Raw genomic sequence first — 15,911 nt, 5'->3', positions numbered from 1 at the left:
AACCTTGTGTCTTTGCAACACATCATATGTTTACACCACTCAGAGGAACTTTGGCCTGTAATGAAGCTGTGAAGTTGACACTCCAGTCAGCATTTCCATAACGGGCCTAAGGGTGAAGCTGGTACATGTAATACCTGTGTGTGTTGTATGCTGTCAAAGTTATTCTGCTAGGCAAATTATAACAAATGATATTCAGCAGATCAAAACTAGTAGGATTACAATGCACATCTGTACAAAAAACGAAGGCTTATATACTGAAATAAAAAGTATGTTACAGTGGACAAGGCTATTGTGTTTGAGAAGGGACAAACATGACTAATATTCATCATGATTATGGAGTTTTAGCTGATAATAGTAATACAAATATATGTAAAAGACAAAGTGAGATTTGGTTAACTATTAAAGCCTACAGCAGTTAAATAGTGGCCTATTAGTAGCTATTACTTGGTGGTACTAGCATGAAATGCTACATTAACCCAACTTTGATTTGATCTGCTGCTTGCTATGAAAAATTAGTATATATTACTGCAAATGCTACTTTAGCCAATTAGCTGTTAGAGGGTCAGCTCCAGTGGCTAATTAAGCAATAGAACACGAGAGGGAGTGTGTTATCGCGAAATAACATCACGGCTGTGATTTGGTCGCAGATCATCACAGCCGTGATGTTATTCACGATAACACACGACCTCGAGTGTTCTATTGCTTTTATACAACAGTTTCTTTTTTTACTAAATAAATAAAGAAAATAAATCAAAGAACTTTTAGAAATTCTGTTTGAATATGCTTTAATATGGACTGAGCCTTCCGCCAAAAAGTAGTTCCACCCCAACTTAACTACATACAGTGTATGGTTCAGGCAGACTAACACCACGAAAGTTAGCTTGAAAGCAAAAGTGGTAATAGTGAAGATGGTAACGTTAGGAGTGTGAAATAACGCTGATACTCTCCTCTCCTGCTCTGTGGAGTTGTCTTCAGGTGAAAGCCGCAAATTTTAGCATTTCTGCTTATTTTCCTGGGTGGTGTTGGTTTTAGCTAGCTGGCTGGACTGTGGTTAGGTTAGCGTAGCTTGCTTTAGCTCAGCATTAACTTAGCTTAGCCTAGCCTGGCTGGTTAGCGTTCTGGCTGTAAGACGGCATTAACCGAGCGATTTTCGTTCCCTTTTTTCCACGAAAGACGAGCCAGCGCTGCGGGCGAGCTTGCCACGGCTGAGTGCTAGTCTGTGCTAAGCTAACGCTGCTGATGTTATCACGAAATATCATCACGGCTAGATCACTTCTCAACCAATCAGATTGTGAGGTCGGAACTAACTGTTGTATAATGTTAGTTAGATGTCAACTACTCTAGCTGATGTTAGCTCCTCTAGCTAATGATAATTAGATGTTAGCTCCTTTAGCTAATGTTAGTTAGAGGTCAACTACTCCATCTGATGTTAGCTAGATGTTAGTTCCTCTAGCTAATGTTAGTTAAATGTCAGCACCTCAAGCTGATATTAGCTACTCCAGCTCATGTTGGTTAGATATTAAGTATGTTAGCTAATGTTGACTGATAAATTACTGTACATTATAGCCGCGGCAGTCTTTATATTATGTTTTCTTTCTCCACACGAGCATCAATCCTGGCAGCAATTTGCTTATAATCTATTGCTTATAATCTGCTAACTAATCTATTTGATGTTAGCTAGACTCAACTAAATAATTTAGGTGACATTGGTTAAATGTTAGCCCTTCTAGATGATGTTTGAAAACATTAGTTCTCTACCGTATGTTAGCCACTGATGTTAGCTAGACTTAACTAAGTAATTTAGCTGACAGCCCATCTAGCTGATGCTAGATAAACACTAGTTCTTTACTTCTTCTCTACGTCTGTTGGTTACTTTAGCTGATGTTACCTCTTCCAGCTAATGTTAGTTAGACGTCGGCATCTCAAAGCTAACTACTTTATCTGATGTTAGCTACACTAGCTGATGTCTGCTAGATGTAAGCTCCTCTTAACGGATGTCAGCTTGATGTTAACTAATGTAGCTTATGTTAGCTACTCTGGTTCATGTCAGCTAGATGATTGCTCCTCTTAACTGATGTCTACTAGATGTCAGCTACTCTCGTTGATATTAGCGAAATTACTGATGTCATAGCTAATATAATATCAGATATTATTTGGGTCCATTAACAAGAAAAAGTTATTTCTCTGACGAAATAACAACGAATAATCCAAGATAAATGAAGCTGTAGCGTATTCTGCACAACATTATTTAACACACTTGCGACACACAATGTTCTAACCTGTGAACCAGGTTCTGTTAACTTCAAATGTTTTGTTTTGGGAATACAGGTTAAGGCAGATTGTTTGTACCTGACACCCATCAGTGTAAAACTATACAACCGTTTCCCAGGCACAGCACCTGCTTCATCGGGGGGGAATTCGCTCTGACGGCATACAGAGTGTAAAAAGAGAAGCTGTTTCTTATTGTTCTCACGACTAGGTGAATGAGGAAAAAAGAGACCAGGCCCAGTGAGCAGTTAGAGTGAGATTTAAGTGGAGGTGTAAAGACATCCCACAACATCTGCCTTCCTAAAATTAACAACACTGAGACTTTATTACATGTTGCCATAAACGTACAATGAAATTACTGCCAAAGTCGATGCAAAACCACACAAAGGTTTCCTTACCACTGCTGCATTATTATCAAACAAGCCGTGTCTTGTCTCGAGTTCACAGAAACTCTGAAATTCCCGTCTCCACCCACCGTGCTCCCAAAGGACACACACACACACCAGACACACATACTCACATACACACAGACACCAATGAACTGGCACACCCTCAGATACATCATGGCCAAGTCCAGCGAGCACATTTCATTCACAGTAAACTGAATGACATAACTAAACTGCTGCTAAAGCAACGTCACTAAACAGCAAAACACGCTTGGAGGAGAGTGTTAACAGAAACTCTCATTGTCAGCCATCCTGCCATGTGATGGTAGAAGGGGGGGGGGGGGCTTGAAAAGAGAGACATCCTATACAGCCAGAGAGAGAAGATTTAATGCAGGAGACCCCACACACACATCCCACACCTCAGTGTAGCATTCTTTAGCTTTCATGAAACAAAACAAACGTCTTGGATATGTTTCCCATAACATCTGACATGTCACTCTAGTTACAGCAAGTTAAATTCATGAACTGATATTTGCCCTTTATTACCTTTTCTGCCTCCTGGTTGCATTTCTCCACTCTGTCTGTGAACTTGCGCACTTCCTCCTGGGACTTGGTTGTGTCAGCCTTGGCGTGGGTCTCGCGGGTCACTGCTGTCCGCTCCTCCTTACGGGCCTGGTGGTAGCTCTTCTTGGAGGACTCCACCTGACACAAATGGAACAGAACGCGATTACCTTCTAAAATGGGAAAGCACTATCTGAGCAGGATTAGTTCAGCAGTGGGGGGATTTTACCGGCTGATTTGTATGTGGGTGAAGTGTGTGTATTTACCCCAAATTGAAAAGTAAAAACAAATAAATAGGAACAATAATAATCCATGGATATCCAAAATATTCAGGACGGGTGCTGGACTGAAACCTGACTGGCAGCATTTTAAAGTGACAGGGAGATCAATGATCAGATAGGTCAGTCAGACTGCATTATAATATTAAAACACATTTGTTTTAAAGGCAAATTTGTTTGTAAATTATTTAATGAAAAAATAAAAAGTTGTTCCCTTAATATTAAATAACTTAAATTGTAGGGTTGGACATTATTGGAAACATAGAAATATGTAAAAAAATACTATAATTTTTTTTCCATTGATTCAACTCTGTGTGGCCCTGATTTGAATAAATTTCATGATAATAAGCAGATATAATAGTGTTAAATTTCCTTTTATTCTTTTCATCAGCAGCAAAAATATGATGTCTGATTTAATTTGCTTTGACAATTTTGCTGTAACATTGCACATGACTATTGCTCATGTTCAAATTGCGATAAAAACACAAACAATATATTTTGAGGTTCTAATAAACTGTGTGGTGGGGTAATAAAGATTGGTTTGCCAGCATTAAAAGTACTCAAATCGGATTAGGATGCAGAAAAACTGGACCAGTCTATCTATATCTTAAACAGTTTAAACCAATCAGCTACTAGCTTCAGTGTGCGAGTTTGTGGGTACATGTGTCACCACCAGAGCTCTCTTGCTGTAGACACACTACTGCAAATTACTACAAACAAGCATAAATAAAGCACATATATTGTAGTTTCCATCAGGCCTATAATGATTATATAGGAACTAAGTCAAGTCATGCTGCATTATATGAACTATACATCTTCTTTTCCAAATACCAAACATAATAGGGCTTAACACAATTACTGAGAGTGCTCTGAGTAAGTTTATCCAGTTACAGAAGGTAATGTCCTCAAATTTTTTTTCCAATTTTACGCTGGATTAAAATCACAGATCTAATCAGCATTCATCTAAATTACATCCCCTTGCGAAACTGACCGTACTCCAGAAGATTAACTCATATATAGGTCTGTCACGATAATTACATTATTGACTTATCATACAATAAAAGGACATGACCTCAATAATATTTTAAAATGGTGCTATTGTCTGTTATGTTTATTTGTATTTGTATGTTTGTTCACATACATCACAGTAAACAGTATTTTAGCCAGTCATGCAGTGACCAATGCTTCAATAACTGCCACTCCAAACACACAGTGTGCAGTGACTGCAATAGGTGAAGAGAAGAGTACCGTATTTTTCGGGCTATAAGGCGCACTTAAAATACTTATTTTTTCCCAAAAATCGTCATTGCGCCTTATAATGCAGTGCGCCTTGTGTATGGATTTTGCTTGTGTTTACTGACCTCGATTTTTATGTGGTACACGGCGCTCTGTTGTGCAGAATTCCTCACCCACGCCAGAAAAAGATCCCCCTCTTGGGCTAGCGCGCGGTTACCTTTGACTGCCGTACTGCCTCTCGGCTGTGGTTCAGGGTAGCTAGTTTCCACTGTAGCTCCGTGGCCAGAACAAGGTGCCGGTAAACTTTCCTTTCCACCCGTTCTGGGGTAATAGCACAAACTGTTTCTTTTTAGCGCCCACTTCTAAGTAAAGTTAACCTCTTAACACGCGCTGGCCCACCGGCGGGCCAGAAATATTTAATATTTCATAACTGGCTGTGTTTCTGAATAGTTATGAACAGTTACAGGTTCAATATAGACATCCAATATACCATTTTAAAGCTTAGAATCTCTGCTTTTGAGCTATTTAGCCTATTTAGCGGAATATCCTTTCAGAAAATAAACATTTAGGGCGAAATATGCCTTGGTTATGATTTTAATAATTCATAACTCTCATATTTGCATTTATCGTTCGTCCATATTTCATCGAATGCGGTCATGTCATACACCATTCGAACCGTCTGGCTCTCCGGATTCCAGAACTGTGCTTTTACTGTAGGATGTATGTTTCATGAATTAGAGCTGCGTCAGAGCGCATGTTTCCAGTAATAAAAGGCTCTCCTTTTGTCCTGGGGTAACCTCCGGTCACTGCCGCCACCCCCCGAACACACACCCGCGCTCAGCCACAGGTCCTACCTTCAAAACGCGTCCAGACTAAAGAGAATCCATCAATCCAGTCTCCTGTAATCCACAGTTATATCCAAACAGCGCTGGAAATCACTTCATCCAGAAATGAAACTTATCCAATCTTTATCTCTGTTTTAAAACCGTTTTATTCACCGAATTCGGCACAACACGCTATTATAGTCAGAAGCCTCGCGGAGTAATGCGGTACTTGCTGTGCTTCAACATAATATTATGGTCTGTCGGAGCGTTGCGGCTACCGTTGTCAGGAGCCTCGCGGAGTAATACGTACTTGCTGTGCTTCAACATAATATTATGGTCTGTCGGAGCGTTGCGGCTACCGTTGTCAGGAGCGTCGCGGAGTAATACGTACTTGCTGTGCTTCAACATAATATTATGGTCTGTCGGAGCGTTGCGGCTACCGTTGTCAGGAGCGTCGCGGAGTAATACGTACTTGTTGTGCTTGTTGATTTATTGCTCAGAGATGTTGTTATTTTTCACAGATATTGTGAAGGATTTATTGCTCAGAGTTATTGTTACTGATATAAATAAAGTTTCATTTAGTGCGCCTTATAATCCAGTGCGCCTTGTGTATGGACTAACACTAAAAATAGACCGTTCACTCATCGTGCGCCTTATAATACGGTGCGCCTTATAGTCCGAAAAATACGGTACATACTTTCCAAACAATGATTAATAAAAATTTAGTTGTTTTTAAAAAGGTTTAATTGCTTTGTTAAGTTATTCTAGTATTCTATTATTACTATTATTATTATTATTATTATTATGTCAGTGGCATTTAACGGTCTTAAAATGACATTAAGATTGTTGATTGCAATCATTTCGGGGACGGTATATCTTCAGCAAAAAATAGTTATCATGCTTACTTATATTAAAACAAAAAAGCATTAAAGCCAAAACAGTCATAAAAGCTAAAAAGGCTCACTTCTTTAAGTTTTCGGACCCAGGGTTTCTGGGCCTTGCGGAATCCCTCATCTGCATCTTTGGTCTCCCTGAAGCCTCCGATCATCTGCTTGTGGAAAGCATCCTTCTGCCAGTTGCGAACCTTCTCACTGTCCTCTCCAACCAGTCTCTCCTTCAGCTCCATGTGAATCTCACTCAGCCGGTCGGCCGCGTTCATAAACGCATGCCAGGCTTTCTCTAGAGTGCCATACTGCGGGCCTGTGAGAGAGAGGCAAAGATTATTACATTATAGGCACAAACATCACAGGTTCTAGGTGCATTAGAGTAACCTTGACCCAAACATCCATACGTCTGCTCTTAGTATTTTGAGTAGAGAAAGCCAACACAAGAGCATTCTTTCCCAGAGAAATAACTTTGCTATGAAAGATAGTATTTGGCTGTGACGCTCTTAGATTAGCTTTTAGATCAGCATGTTCCCTGACTCACAGGCACCAGACCCGTCTGGTTCACCAGAGCTTCAATACGAAGTTACCACTCCACAAAATAATAATAATAAAAAAAAGAGGTTTGAGTTGATGTGAAGGTTTTAAATGAAGCACTTTTACAACCACAGATGCAGCTCCTCATGGGATATAAGATATATGAAGCCCCAAAACACTTAATGTCAAAGCTGGTTAGCTCTGTTGTTAGCCTGTTGGAATGTAGGGTAAGTAAAGCTAGCTACTTTATGACCAGTGCCCACAGCAGAATACAAGAATACAGGAATACAAATATGAAAAGTACAAATAAGGAAAACAAAAAGCAGCTTGAGTCTCAATTGATATTTTGGTAAAGGTGTCTGTCGCTTTAATTTGGCCACATGGTCTAACCAAAGCATGTGCCTAGTCTGAGGCCTATATAGGGAGGTAATCCTGGCCTAGATTCTCCGCTACCCTCCCGTAAGGTCACAATACTGCTCTCAATGTACAGACACGGCCATTAGGTCAATGTAAACTTAAAACACTATAAAGGAACATTTAGCGTATGGAGTAATCCAGTAATACGCAGCTCTACGTCTGCTAATTAAACCTGCTTACGGACACTTGGCTATCCCGTCAGCTGTTGGGAATGTGTTCGGGTAACAGTTGATGTGGCAGTTTATTTTGAGAGAGCCGGGAGAACCCGTGCTCTGACTCTGCCTGCACATGCCCAGTTACCTTTCTCCACCACGCCTCTCCACTTCTTGGCCCAGTCGTTCAGCTGCTGGGAATAGGCCTTCTCGATCTTGGCGCGCTCCTGGAAGCAGCTGACCAGCTCGTTGCAGAGCTTGTATCCATCGTCAATGCGCTTCACTGTCCTCTTGTAGTTTCCCGGCTGCACACACACAAACACACACAGGATTATGTTGGAGGTAATCATAATGGTAACAATCCAATATTTAAAATTATACGCTTAATGGACAAAAGTACTGGAACACCTGCTTATTCTTTGTTTATTGTAAAATCAAGGGAAACTCCTCAACTTATCCTATTTAAAAGTCTTGAATGAAACACAATCATCCTAGAGAACACAGTTCCACGTCTCAATAATATGGGGATCTATACTCTTCTAATTCACACATGACATTAGCAATGGTGCCATTAGCTTCATGTTTTATTTTATTCAAAATAATTCTCAATACAAAGGCTAAACAGTTATAGCCCATCTGAACTGTGTGGAAGAAAAAAAAATCAATGCACAGGTATCTCATTACATTTAATATAGTGTATATCAATCCCAACATATATTTTACTTTCAATTAATTTTCTGTTTAATAAAGATTAAGGCAAAAAAAGTTCAATAACGCTATATTAAGTTATAACGTCACATAGTTACTTCGCTTACGTTTTCTTCTGGATCAATTGTGTGTCTAAACACCTTTTTCTTCATATTCGGACATAAAAGTTAGGAAAACTTCTTTTTGACATCCTTTTTCATGTAAACATAACAGTTTCAAATCTTAAAAAGAATGAAGGACAGTATGTTTTCTGACTTGTGATCATTGTCCTGCATCATTCTTTATTTGCATTCAAATAAGAAGAACTGGACTTAAATTCACTTCGATTGCTTACATTTTAAACACAAATAGCAGAGATCGATTTGACCCTAGCTAAGATTACATTAACACAGCAGATAAACATGTCTAAATCTGATTTTTTTTGTTGTTTGTGACAAGAATATGTTCTGTGTGAGTGTGAACAGCAAAAAAAAAAAAAAAAAAAACATACATCCTTTCATATTGTGGTATCCAAATCCAATTCATATTCTGATATGCAGTAATGCAACTTAGTCTGAAAGCCAGATTAAAATGCATAACTTTTACATCAATCCAACTTGAATTGTATACGAATTTGGTGAAAAAATATGAGTTTCACAAGTAGGTAAAATGGTACAGATCCTAATGCAGTAACTTATTTAACATTCATTCTAGCCTGGCTAATGTCTTTTTATGGTGGGCCCACCCACGATTAGTAACTTTCAGCCCAGACTGTGCAGTAGAGCAGAAACTCTGCTAGTTTAGAAGTTAACATACCTATTTAAAAATAGTGTTTACTCCAGCATTGTTAGCTGATGCTAGTTTTGTGCTAAAATCACTGAGACTAGAATTACTAGCCTGCATAATATTTTGACAGAGCTCATCACCATTAACTCTGACTAAACTGATACTGGCCCATTTTCTGCCAACTTGTGCAGGCTTATATAACCTACAGCAAATAAGCTCTTTACCCTTTAGCCTGAAACAGAACCTGTCCAAGAGTTATCACTCTAATGAGCAGCAGAGCAAGTCATCCACTCATTTTTCATCAACATCTTCATGCACTGAGGGCCTGGCCGTCTCCACTGTTCAGCGGTTTTGGAGAGCTGAGCCTCTCTGGCTCTTGCTTGCTCTCAGAGGTGAGTGCAAGCTTGATGGAGTGTCTGCAGTAAAGGTGGAGGAGGGGCTGTGCTGCTGCAGTCTTAGCCAGGGGCAGATCTCCTCTTAGGGAGGCCATGGAAATTTAGGATCAGCAGGGTTTCTGCTGTAGAGTCTCTTTTTGCTCTCGGAGTCTCACACACACACACAAAGTACTTGCAAATAAAGAGGCTTGAAACTAGGAACAACATCACATTTCCAGTTCTGAACAGTACTAAATTTGGTCTGAGACTTTTTCTGATTTCAGCAGCCAAGAAAGTGGAATATTGAAAAATTGCTCTTGCAAGAAGGACGATGCTGTGGTCAAACACACCAACATTTTGATTAGCCTACAGTCTGTCATAGTCAGTAAATACACTTCATTCTAGTGGCATTAATACGGTTTATAACATTGTTTGAATGATTTTCCCTATATTGTTCAGTAGGGGTGTGACGAGATATCGTGGCACGAGATCTCGCGAGATTAAAACATGACAATATTTCTCGTCAAGCTTAAGACTGTCTCGCGGGAGAAAAAATAAACAGGGAGGGATCTGGCAACACAGTAGCGATAGCAGCGAGTGTGGTGGCTGAGCGGTGAGAGCAGCTCTCAGCAGAAGAGGAAAATTCTGGCATTTGCATAGAAGATGGTTTTGCTACTTTTAAGTTGTATGTCTGGCTGCATTTTGGCTCCAGTGGAAACAATAAACGGTAACAGAGTGACCAACAAGACACAAACCATATATAAATACTGTAAGTAAATCCTACACGTGACTGTTTCATAGGCAGTTGTACTAATCCCTTAGCTCTGTACTGTATTTAAAAAATGTTCTGTCTCTGTTTCACTTCAAGCATAGTCTTAATATGACTGGTTATGGTTATGCATAGTTAAATTACAAGAGAGTTACCATACAAGAGAGTTACCATACAAGAGAGTTACCATACAAGAGATTTACCATACAAGAGATTTACCATAGAGATTTACCATTTCTATTTCTTATAGAATCAATGTGAGAGAAACCAGTCTGTTACGTTTGCATTATATGATTTTGTCAAATAAATCTCTAGTTTTTTAGCCATTTTTATATTTGACGTTTTCTTAAATTTAAATTTTTAAATCTCGTCTCGTTCTCGTGAACCCAGTATCGTGTCTCGTCTCGTCTCGTCTTGTGATATTAGTGTCTCGTCACACCCCTATTGTCCAGCTCTAGACAGAGGATATTTATTTTACACAGGGAAGTTTTACAAAGTATTTCTGAAGTATGCATGCATTCCAGGAAGCATTAAGTTTCATCATACATGACACAGATACCTTAGGTCATTCAAGTCAAACCCTAGTCAATTTCAGAAAACAATGGACCACTGAGAGACGTAGCCCTTTTGCATCTACTCAAGCCACTGAGTAGCATCATCTTTAAAGTAATGTGTCATTATTACTATACTGTGATGGCCAAAAGGGCCAGCCTTGAATTAGACTTTTTCAGTATTTTTTAACAGAGGTACGTGTATGACTATAAAAAAGGTCCATCCTACCTCCCAAAAGCTGCCGTAGCTCCCAACGTCTTGCAGGTCCCCGTTGGAAGACATTTTGGGGTCGCCCTTACAGCACGGAATGATGGCGGCTGTCTGTCAAACTGTGGAGAAAAAACAAAGGTGAATCTTTCTAAACTTTAACAGCAGGAATAATGGCAAAAACATGACAAAATGCATGTACCAAAACAAACATACACTGTGTTAAAGCACAAACAGATGATCTTGCAACAAATACTTGCTCAACCAGACATTACCCTGCTGGCAACAAGAACACAATCACTCAAACAACACAAACAGTCCAATGAGACGCAAGTCCAACCCAATGGTCTACTCAAGAAGTCTATTATAACACCAAAGTATCTACCCTTAGGATTGGTCTTGAGGAGCATTATAAGAGGCAGAGAAAAAGATTCATCCAAAGAATTAACATAGAAAGAACATTATAATCAAAGGATCTACGCTAAAGATATGCCCAATGAGTCCATTATAAAAGTCCAGCCAAAGGATCTACCCTACAAAGCAACTCAAGGAGTGCATTATGAAAGCTCAGCTAAAGGATCTACCCTACAAATCAACTCAAGAAAACCATCACAAGAGTTCAGATAAAAATATCTTACCTAAGAGTCAACTCAAGAAGTTTATTTGTCCAGCCAAAGGATCTGCTCTAAAGATTCAAATGAAAGAATCTAACCTAAGAACTGGTTCAAACTAATCAACTATTAGAGTATAGCAAAAAGATCCACCCTACGAATTACCCAAAGGAGAGCACCACAACAGCCCAGACAATGGATCTACTCTAAGAATCAACCCAAGAAGGCCATTTTAAAACTTTAGCCAAATAATCTGCCCAAAATAGTGGGCAAATTATATCATTATAAGAGTCCATCAGATCTATCCTCTATGGATCTACTCTAAAAATTAATCCAAGGAGACCATTATAAGAGCCCACCGCAAGGATTTACCCAAGGAGAGTATTATAAGACTCCAGCCAAAAGATCTACCCTAATTTTTTTTCCACAAGTAGACCATTACAAAAGTCCAGCTAAATGATCTGCCCTAGGAGAGCATCACAAAAGTCCAGTCAAAGGATATATTCTAAAAATCAACCCATGTAGGTCATCATAAAAGTTCAGCCATAGGCTTCACCCTACGTATCAACCGACAGAAACCATTAGAAGAGTGCAACCAAAGGTTGTCCAGGGTGGACAGCTAACAGAATTAATCCAAAGAAAGCATCAAAGCCAAAAGGGCTATTCAAAAAATCGTTTAAAGAGTTCAGCCAAATGATACACCCTAAGAATCACTCCAAGGAGTACAGCCAAAATATATGCCCTAATGATTTGTCTGAAGGGACCAAGAGAAACGTCTAAAAAGCCACATAGAAAAAGAGAAAAATGAAAAAACAAACCTCACCTACACAGAGCTGTGTTTATCTGAGAAAGCGAAGACAGTTTGCTCTACCCCAGTCTGGGTATATTTGGGTGGCTAAAGACAACGATGCTTGTCAGTCTACCAGCGTACTCCCTGGACATCCCCACCCCGGTTACTTGGACGGTAATGTCCATTCATATGCCCATCTGACACACATCCGTCAGTCACAAAGCCAAAGGAAACTCCCGCTCGCTGCCTCACTCATGCACCAAAAATAATCCTTGTTTATTACTGCACCAACTGTTGGCAAGAGTAGCTCAAACTGCCGCTTTTGAGTAAACTGACTTCTGAGCGTTGTAAGTGTGGCGTCCAAAATCCAGAATGGAGGGGAGGTAAACCCAGTGACCCTGTGCAGACTTTTCCTGTAATGCTCTGTATTTACAGTACCTCACGGCCAGGGCCCCTAGCTGTATTGTTGGAGCCAAGGTCATTTAGCCTAGCTTCCTCAGACAGACACAGCGAGCAACCGGCAGAGAGAAAGCTTCATTAAGAGCATCTGCTTCCAATCCAAGCCAAACACAAGCAGTGCTAATGGAAAATCTACACCCTCATGGGGCTCTGTGGGACTAACAAAGAGCCTTGAAAAGAGGCTCGGCTCTCTGGCTAACCTTCTGAGGTGTTGATAACTAACAAGATTGTTTAGTACATTTCTCATTCCAAACTGGTCATAACTATTTATTAGCCTATTTGAACAGGATTAGTTTGACCTAGGGAGATGGGGTAACATATTTTCACTACAGAATGTCAGAAAAAATGTGACTATTTTGAATGGGACAAGAAATCTCAACATAAATGACTGAGATGGGTATCTTGAATTACCCAAGGTGTCTGTACCATGGCAAAACTATACACTTCCTCAAATGCCTCCTTTTAGAAAATTCATTAAATTAGGATTAGTTTAACATGGAGTTAACCTAAGTTCTTGAATCTTTACTTATATAGTCACAATCAGATGGACTAAAATGACTAAGAATGTCTGGTAATAATTTCAAAACCCATCTCTCCTGGTAAAACTCATCCTGATCAAAAGGACTAAAGACATCTAATCTAGATGGTTGAATGTTTCAGTAGTGTAACCTCTTTAAAAAGTCTCTGGAATGCTTCAAAACAATACACCCACACTATCTGTTTCTCACAACTTTGAGGATGCTATCCCTGCCCGTCCTTGCTGGAGGATAAGGTTACTGATATAATGTGGGCCACAACAGGAACAGAGAATGTTGTCTTCTTTGGTAGAAAAGAAGTTCGGATTACTTCCTCTAAACTTCCTGCACAGGACAGTGGAGGAGAACAGAGGGGATAGGCACTGGACAGGCCACTCCTAACAGAGGCATTTCCCACAGACATGCTGGAAGGGGAACATGCGTGAGAGGCTCACTTCTGCCATGCCTGCTAATTGAAAATTCAAATATCTCAGAGTTGGCCTTAAACAGAAAGCAGGGCCAGAGATTGTTTGGCACCAACAAGGGAATTTGGGTGAAAAAAAATAAGACAGTCACACGATTTAGGAAGCTTACCCGTTTAATTATTTAAAGGCGATTATCATGACTGATAATTATGCTGCATTTCATTTTAACTTCGGGTTAATGTTTAAGTTTTAAGTAGAACATTTGTTGGATTTGGATTTGGAGTCTCGCAACCCAGAGTTCAGAATCCAAGATGGCTGCAGTGCACATCAACAGTAGTAAAAGCAGTTACAGTTAATCATTACTTTTATCTACTGTATACACAGTACTGTCCATCTGTGGACATGTTCCATAGTTTTTAAGTGTGAAAAATACTGGTCAGTGTGTTATCTACTGATATCGCTAACAATGCTAACATTTTCATTTGCTATAAAACACAGGTAAATGTTGATTAAACTAAAGTCTAGATAACTGTTTGGAAATGTTTTGAAATTAGGGGTGTACGAAAATATTGATATCTTGAAATATTCTGCAGTACTGTAAAAAAAAAAATAGTTTTTTAACCTAATAGATAAAAAAGATAAGACAATGGATAATTTAATTCTGTGTTTAAACCCCACCCACAAGTGTGGTCATGTGTTGATCCCACTGTTCTAATTGGATGAAAAGTAAACTTTCACTCTACACAGATTTTATGTATATAATACTGTTGTTTTATGTGGCAAAGCAGATAACACAACTACTTACTAGTGAGCTACCACATCAGGTTGAAATCTGGGGTTCAATTCCCATTCTGGGTGACTATGCTGTGCAAGACTCCAAACACTACATTGACCACCTCTGTAATAGGTATAACCATGTAAGTTACTTTGGATAAGAACATCAGCTAAATGCCATGAATGTAAATGTAAAGTAAATTGTTTTCTTAACATAAAATACTGCTTTATATTTTTATGATTTACATCCTTAAAATTGGATAAAATAAGCTACATATCATCTTGCTCACAGTATCACAATATACTGTAATATAATATAGTCTAGTATATATGCCCTATTTGAAATAGTATAAAATTATATGAATGTTTAAATAGCTCAGCATTAGCCATCACAGTCAGAAATTACTGTATTTTGCAATTAAAACTTGTTGTAGAAGAGTGGATTGGTAAGGGATTGACTGGACTGGGGTTTGGACATTTGAGTATGGACCAATGTATTTAACAACCGGCCAAAGTTCTTCTGAAAAAAACTGGTTCCACCACTTGAGTGGTCTTTTGCAGATGTCATTAATATTGAGAGAAGTATCTCTAACATGCTGGACTCAAAGCTCCCCTAAGATAGAACTGGAGAGAGAACACAGCAGGCTCTATTACAACATTAGTCACCTCATGCCATCGACAACTGATTCGAACAGCTGTGTGAAGATGGGGTGAAGGATCTCAGTGTCCAAGCACAGAGACATGTGGTCCATAAACAGAGCGAGAGACTCAGAGTCTGGATGATTCTTTTCCCAAGCTAATTCCAGAGAGCATGGGATTTGGCACGGTCTGGCACGGGGATCTTGCAATTGGCAGGGCAACACAATGAACTTAAGACGTTAAATGGAAATTTACATGCTGTAAAAATGAACAGACAAGAGGGGAGGACAGTAGGCTCATGTACTGTAAGTGGATCAGTGGCAAACCTATTTTTTGGAAAGGAGAAAGAGCACCCATACATGGGCATTTACAAAGCTATATTATCTAATTTTCTTAATTAGAGGGCACATCATAATTAATTGTAAAGGGGTAACCATACCGGGCACTCCATCAAAGGGAGCCAAATGGCACTTTGTCTCTTCTACAGGGCACTTACTGATGCTTTTTCAACCATGGGGGAACCGGAGGGGGCAGTTGCCCTCACTGCCCCCCACTTCTCAAGTTCACCAGTGAACGTGGCACTGTGGTTTCATGCAAAGTTGCTCCCAGGTCTGTCCTCCACATCTGTGCAAAAATTGACCAGCCTTCCCACTGAGATACCCGCTAAAAAGAACATGTTCAGGGAGAGGCGTGTCTATGGGGGTGGTAATTACATGGCTATGTCAGCAAAACATTGAGCAAGCTCACATAAAGCTCACTGGGGCACTGAGGAAACCCCAG

At 39.6% G+C, this 15,911-nt stretch overlaps 1 protein-coding gene across 6 annotated transcripts in view; it reads right to left on the bottom strand.

The window, feature by feature from the left end:
- Positions 1 to 15,911, bottom strand: part of pacsin3 (protein kinase C and casein kinase substrate in neurons 3) — a 52,263-nt gene that overhangs the window by 18,595 nt on the left and 17,757 nt on the right. For 4 of the 6 annotated variants that reach the window (XM_049465782.1, XM_049465783.1, XM_049465786.1 and 1 more), the window contains 4 exons: positions 10,940 to 11,040; positions 7,692 to 7,848; positions 6,518 to 6,753; positions 3,201 to 3,356 (listed from right to left, as the gene is read on the bottom strand). In XM_049465782.1, coding sequence (XP_049321739.1) covers positions 3,201 to 3,356; positions 6,518 to 6,753; positions 7,692 to 7,848; positions 10,940 to 10,993 — 603 coding nt within the window. In that variant the 5' untranslated portion in view covers positions 10,994 to 11,040. Of the gene's footprint in view, positions 1 to 3,200; positions 3,357 to 6,517; positions 6,754 to 7,691; positions 7,849 to 10,939; positions 11,041 to 12,352; positions 12,454 to 15,911 lie in introns of those variants that run through there. The other 2 variants (XM_049465784.1, XM_049465785.1) reach the window with 2 other exon arrangements.

Source organism: Astyanax mexicanus, chromosome 16, assembly GCF_023375975.1.
Source record: "Astyanax mexicanus isolate ESR-SI-001 chromosome 16, AstMex3_surface, whole genome shotgun sequence".
In the NCBI taxonomy this organism is placed as follows: domain Eukaryota; kingdom Metazoa; phylum Chordata; class Actinopteri; order Characiformes; family Acestrorhamphidae; genus Astyanax; species Astyanax mexicanus.
This window is presented reverse-complemented; position numbering and strand designations above follow the sequence as displayed.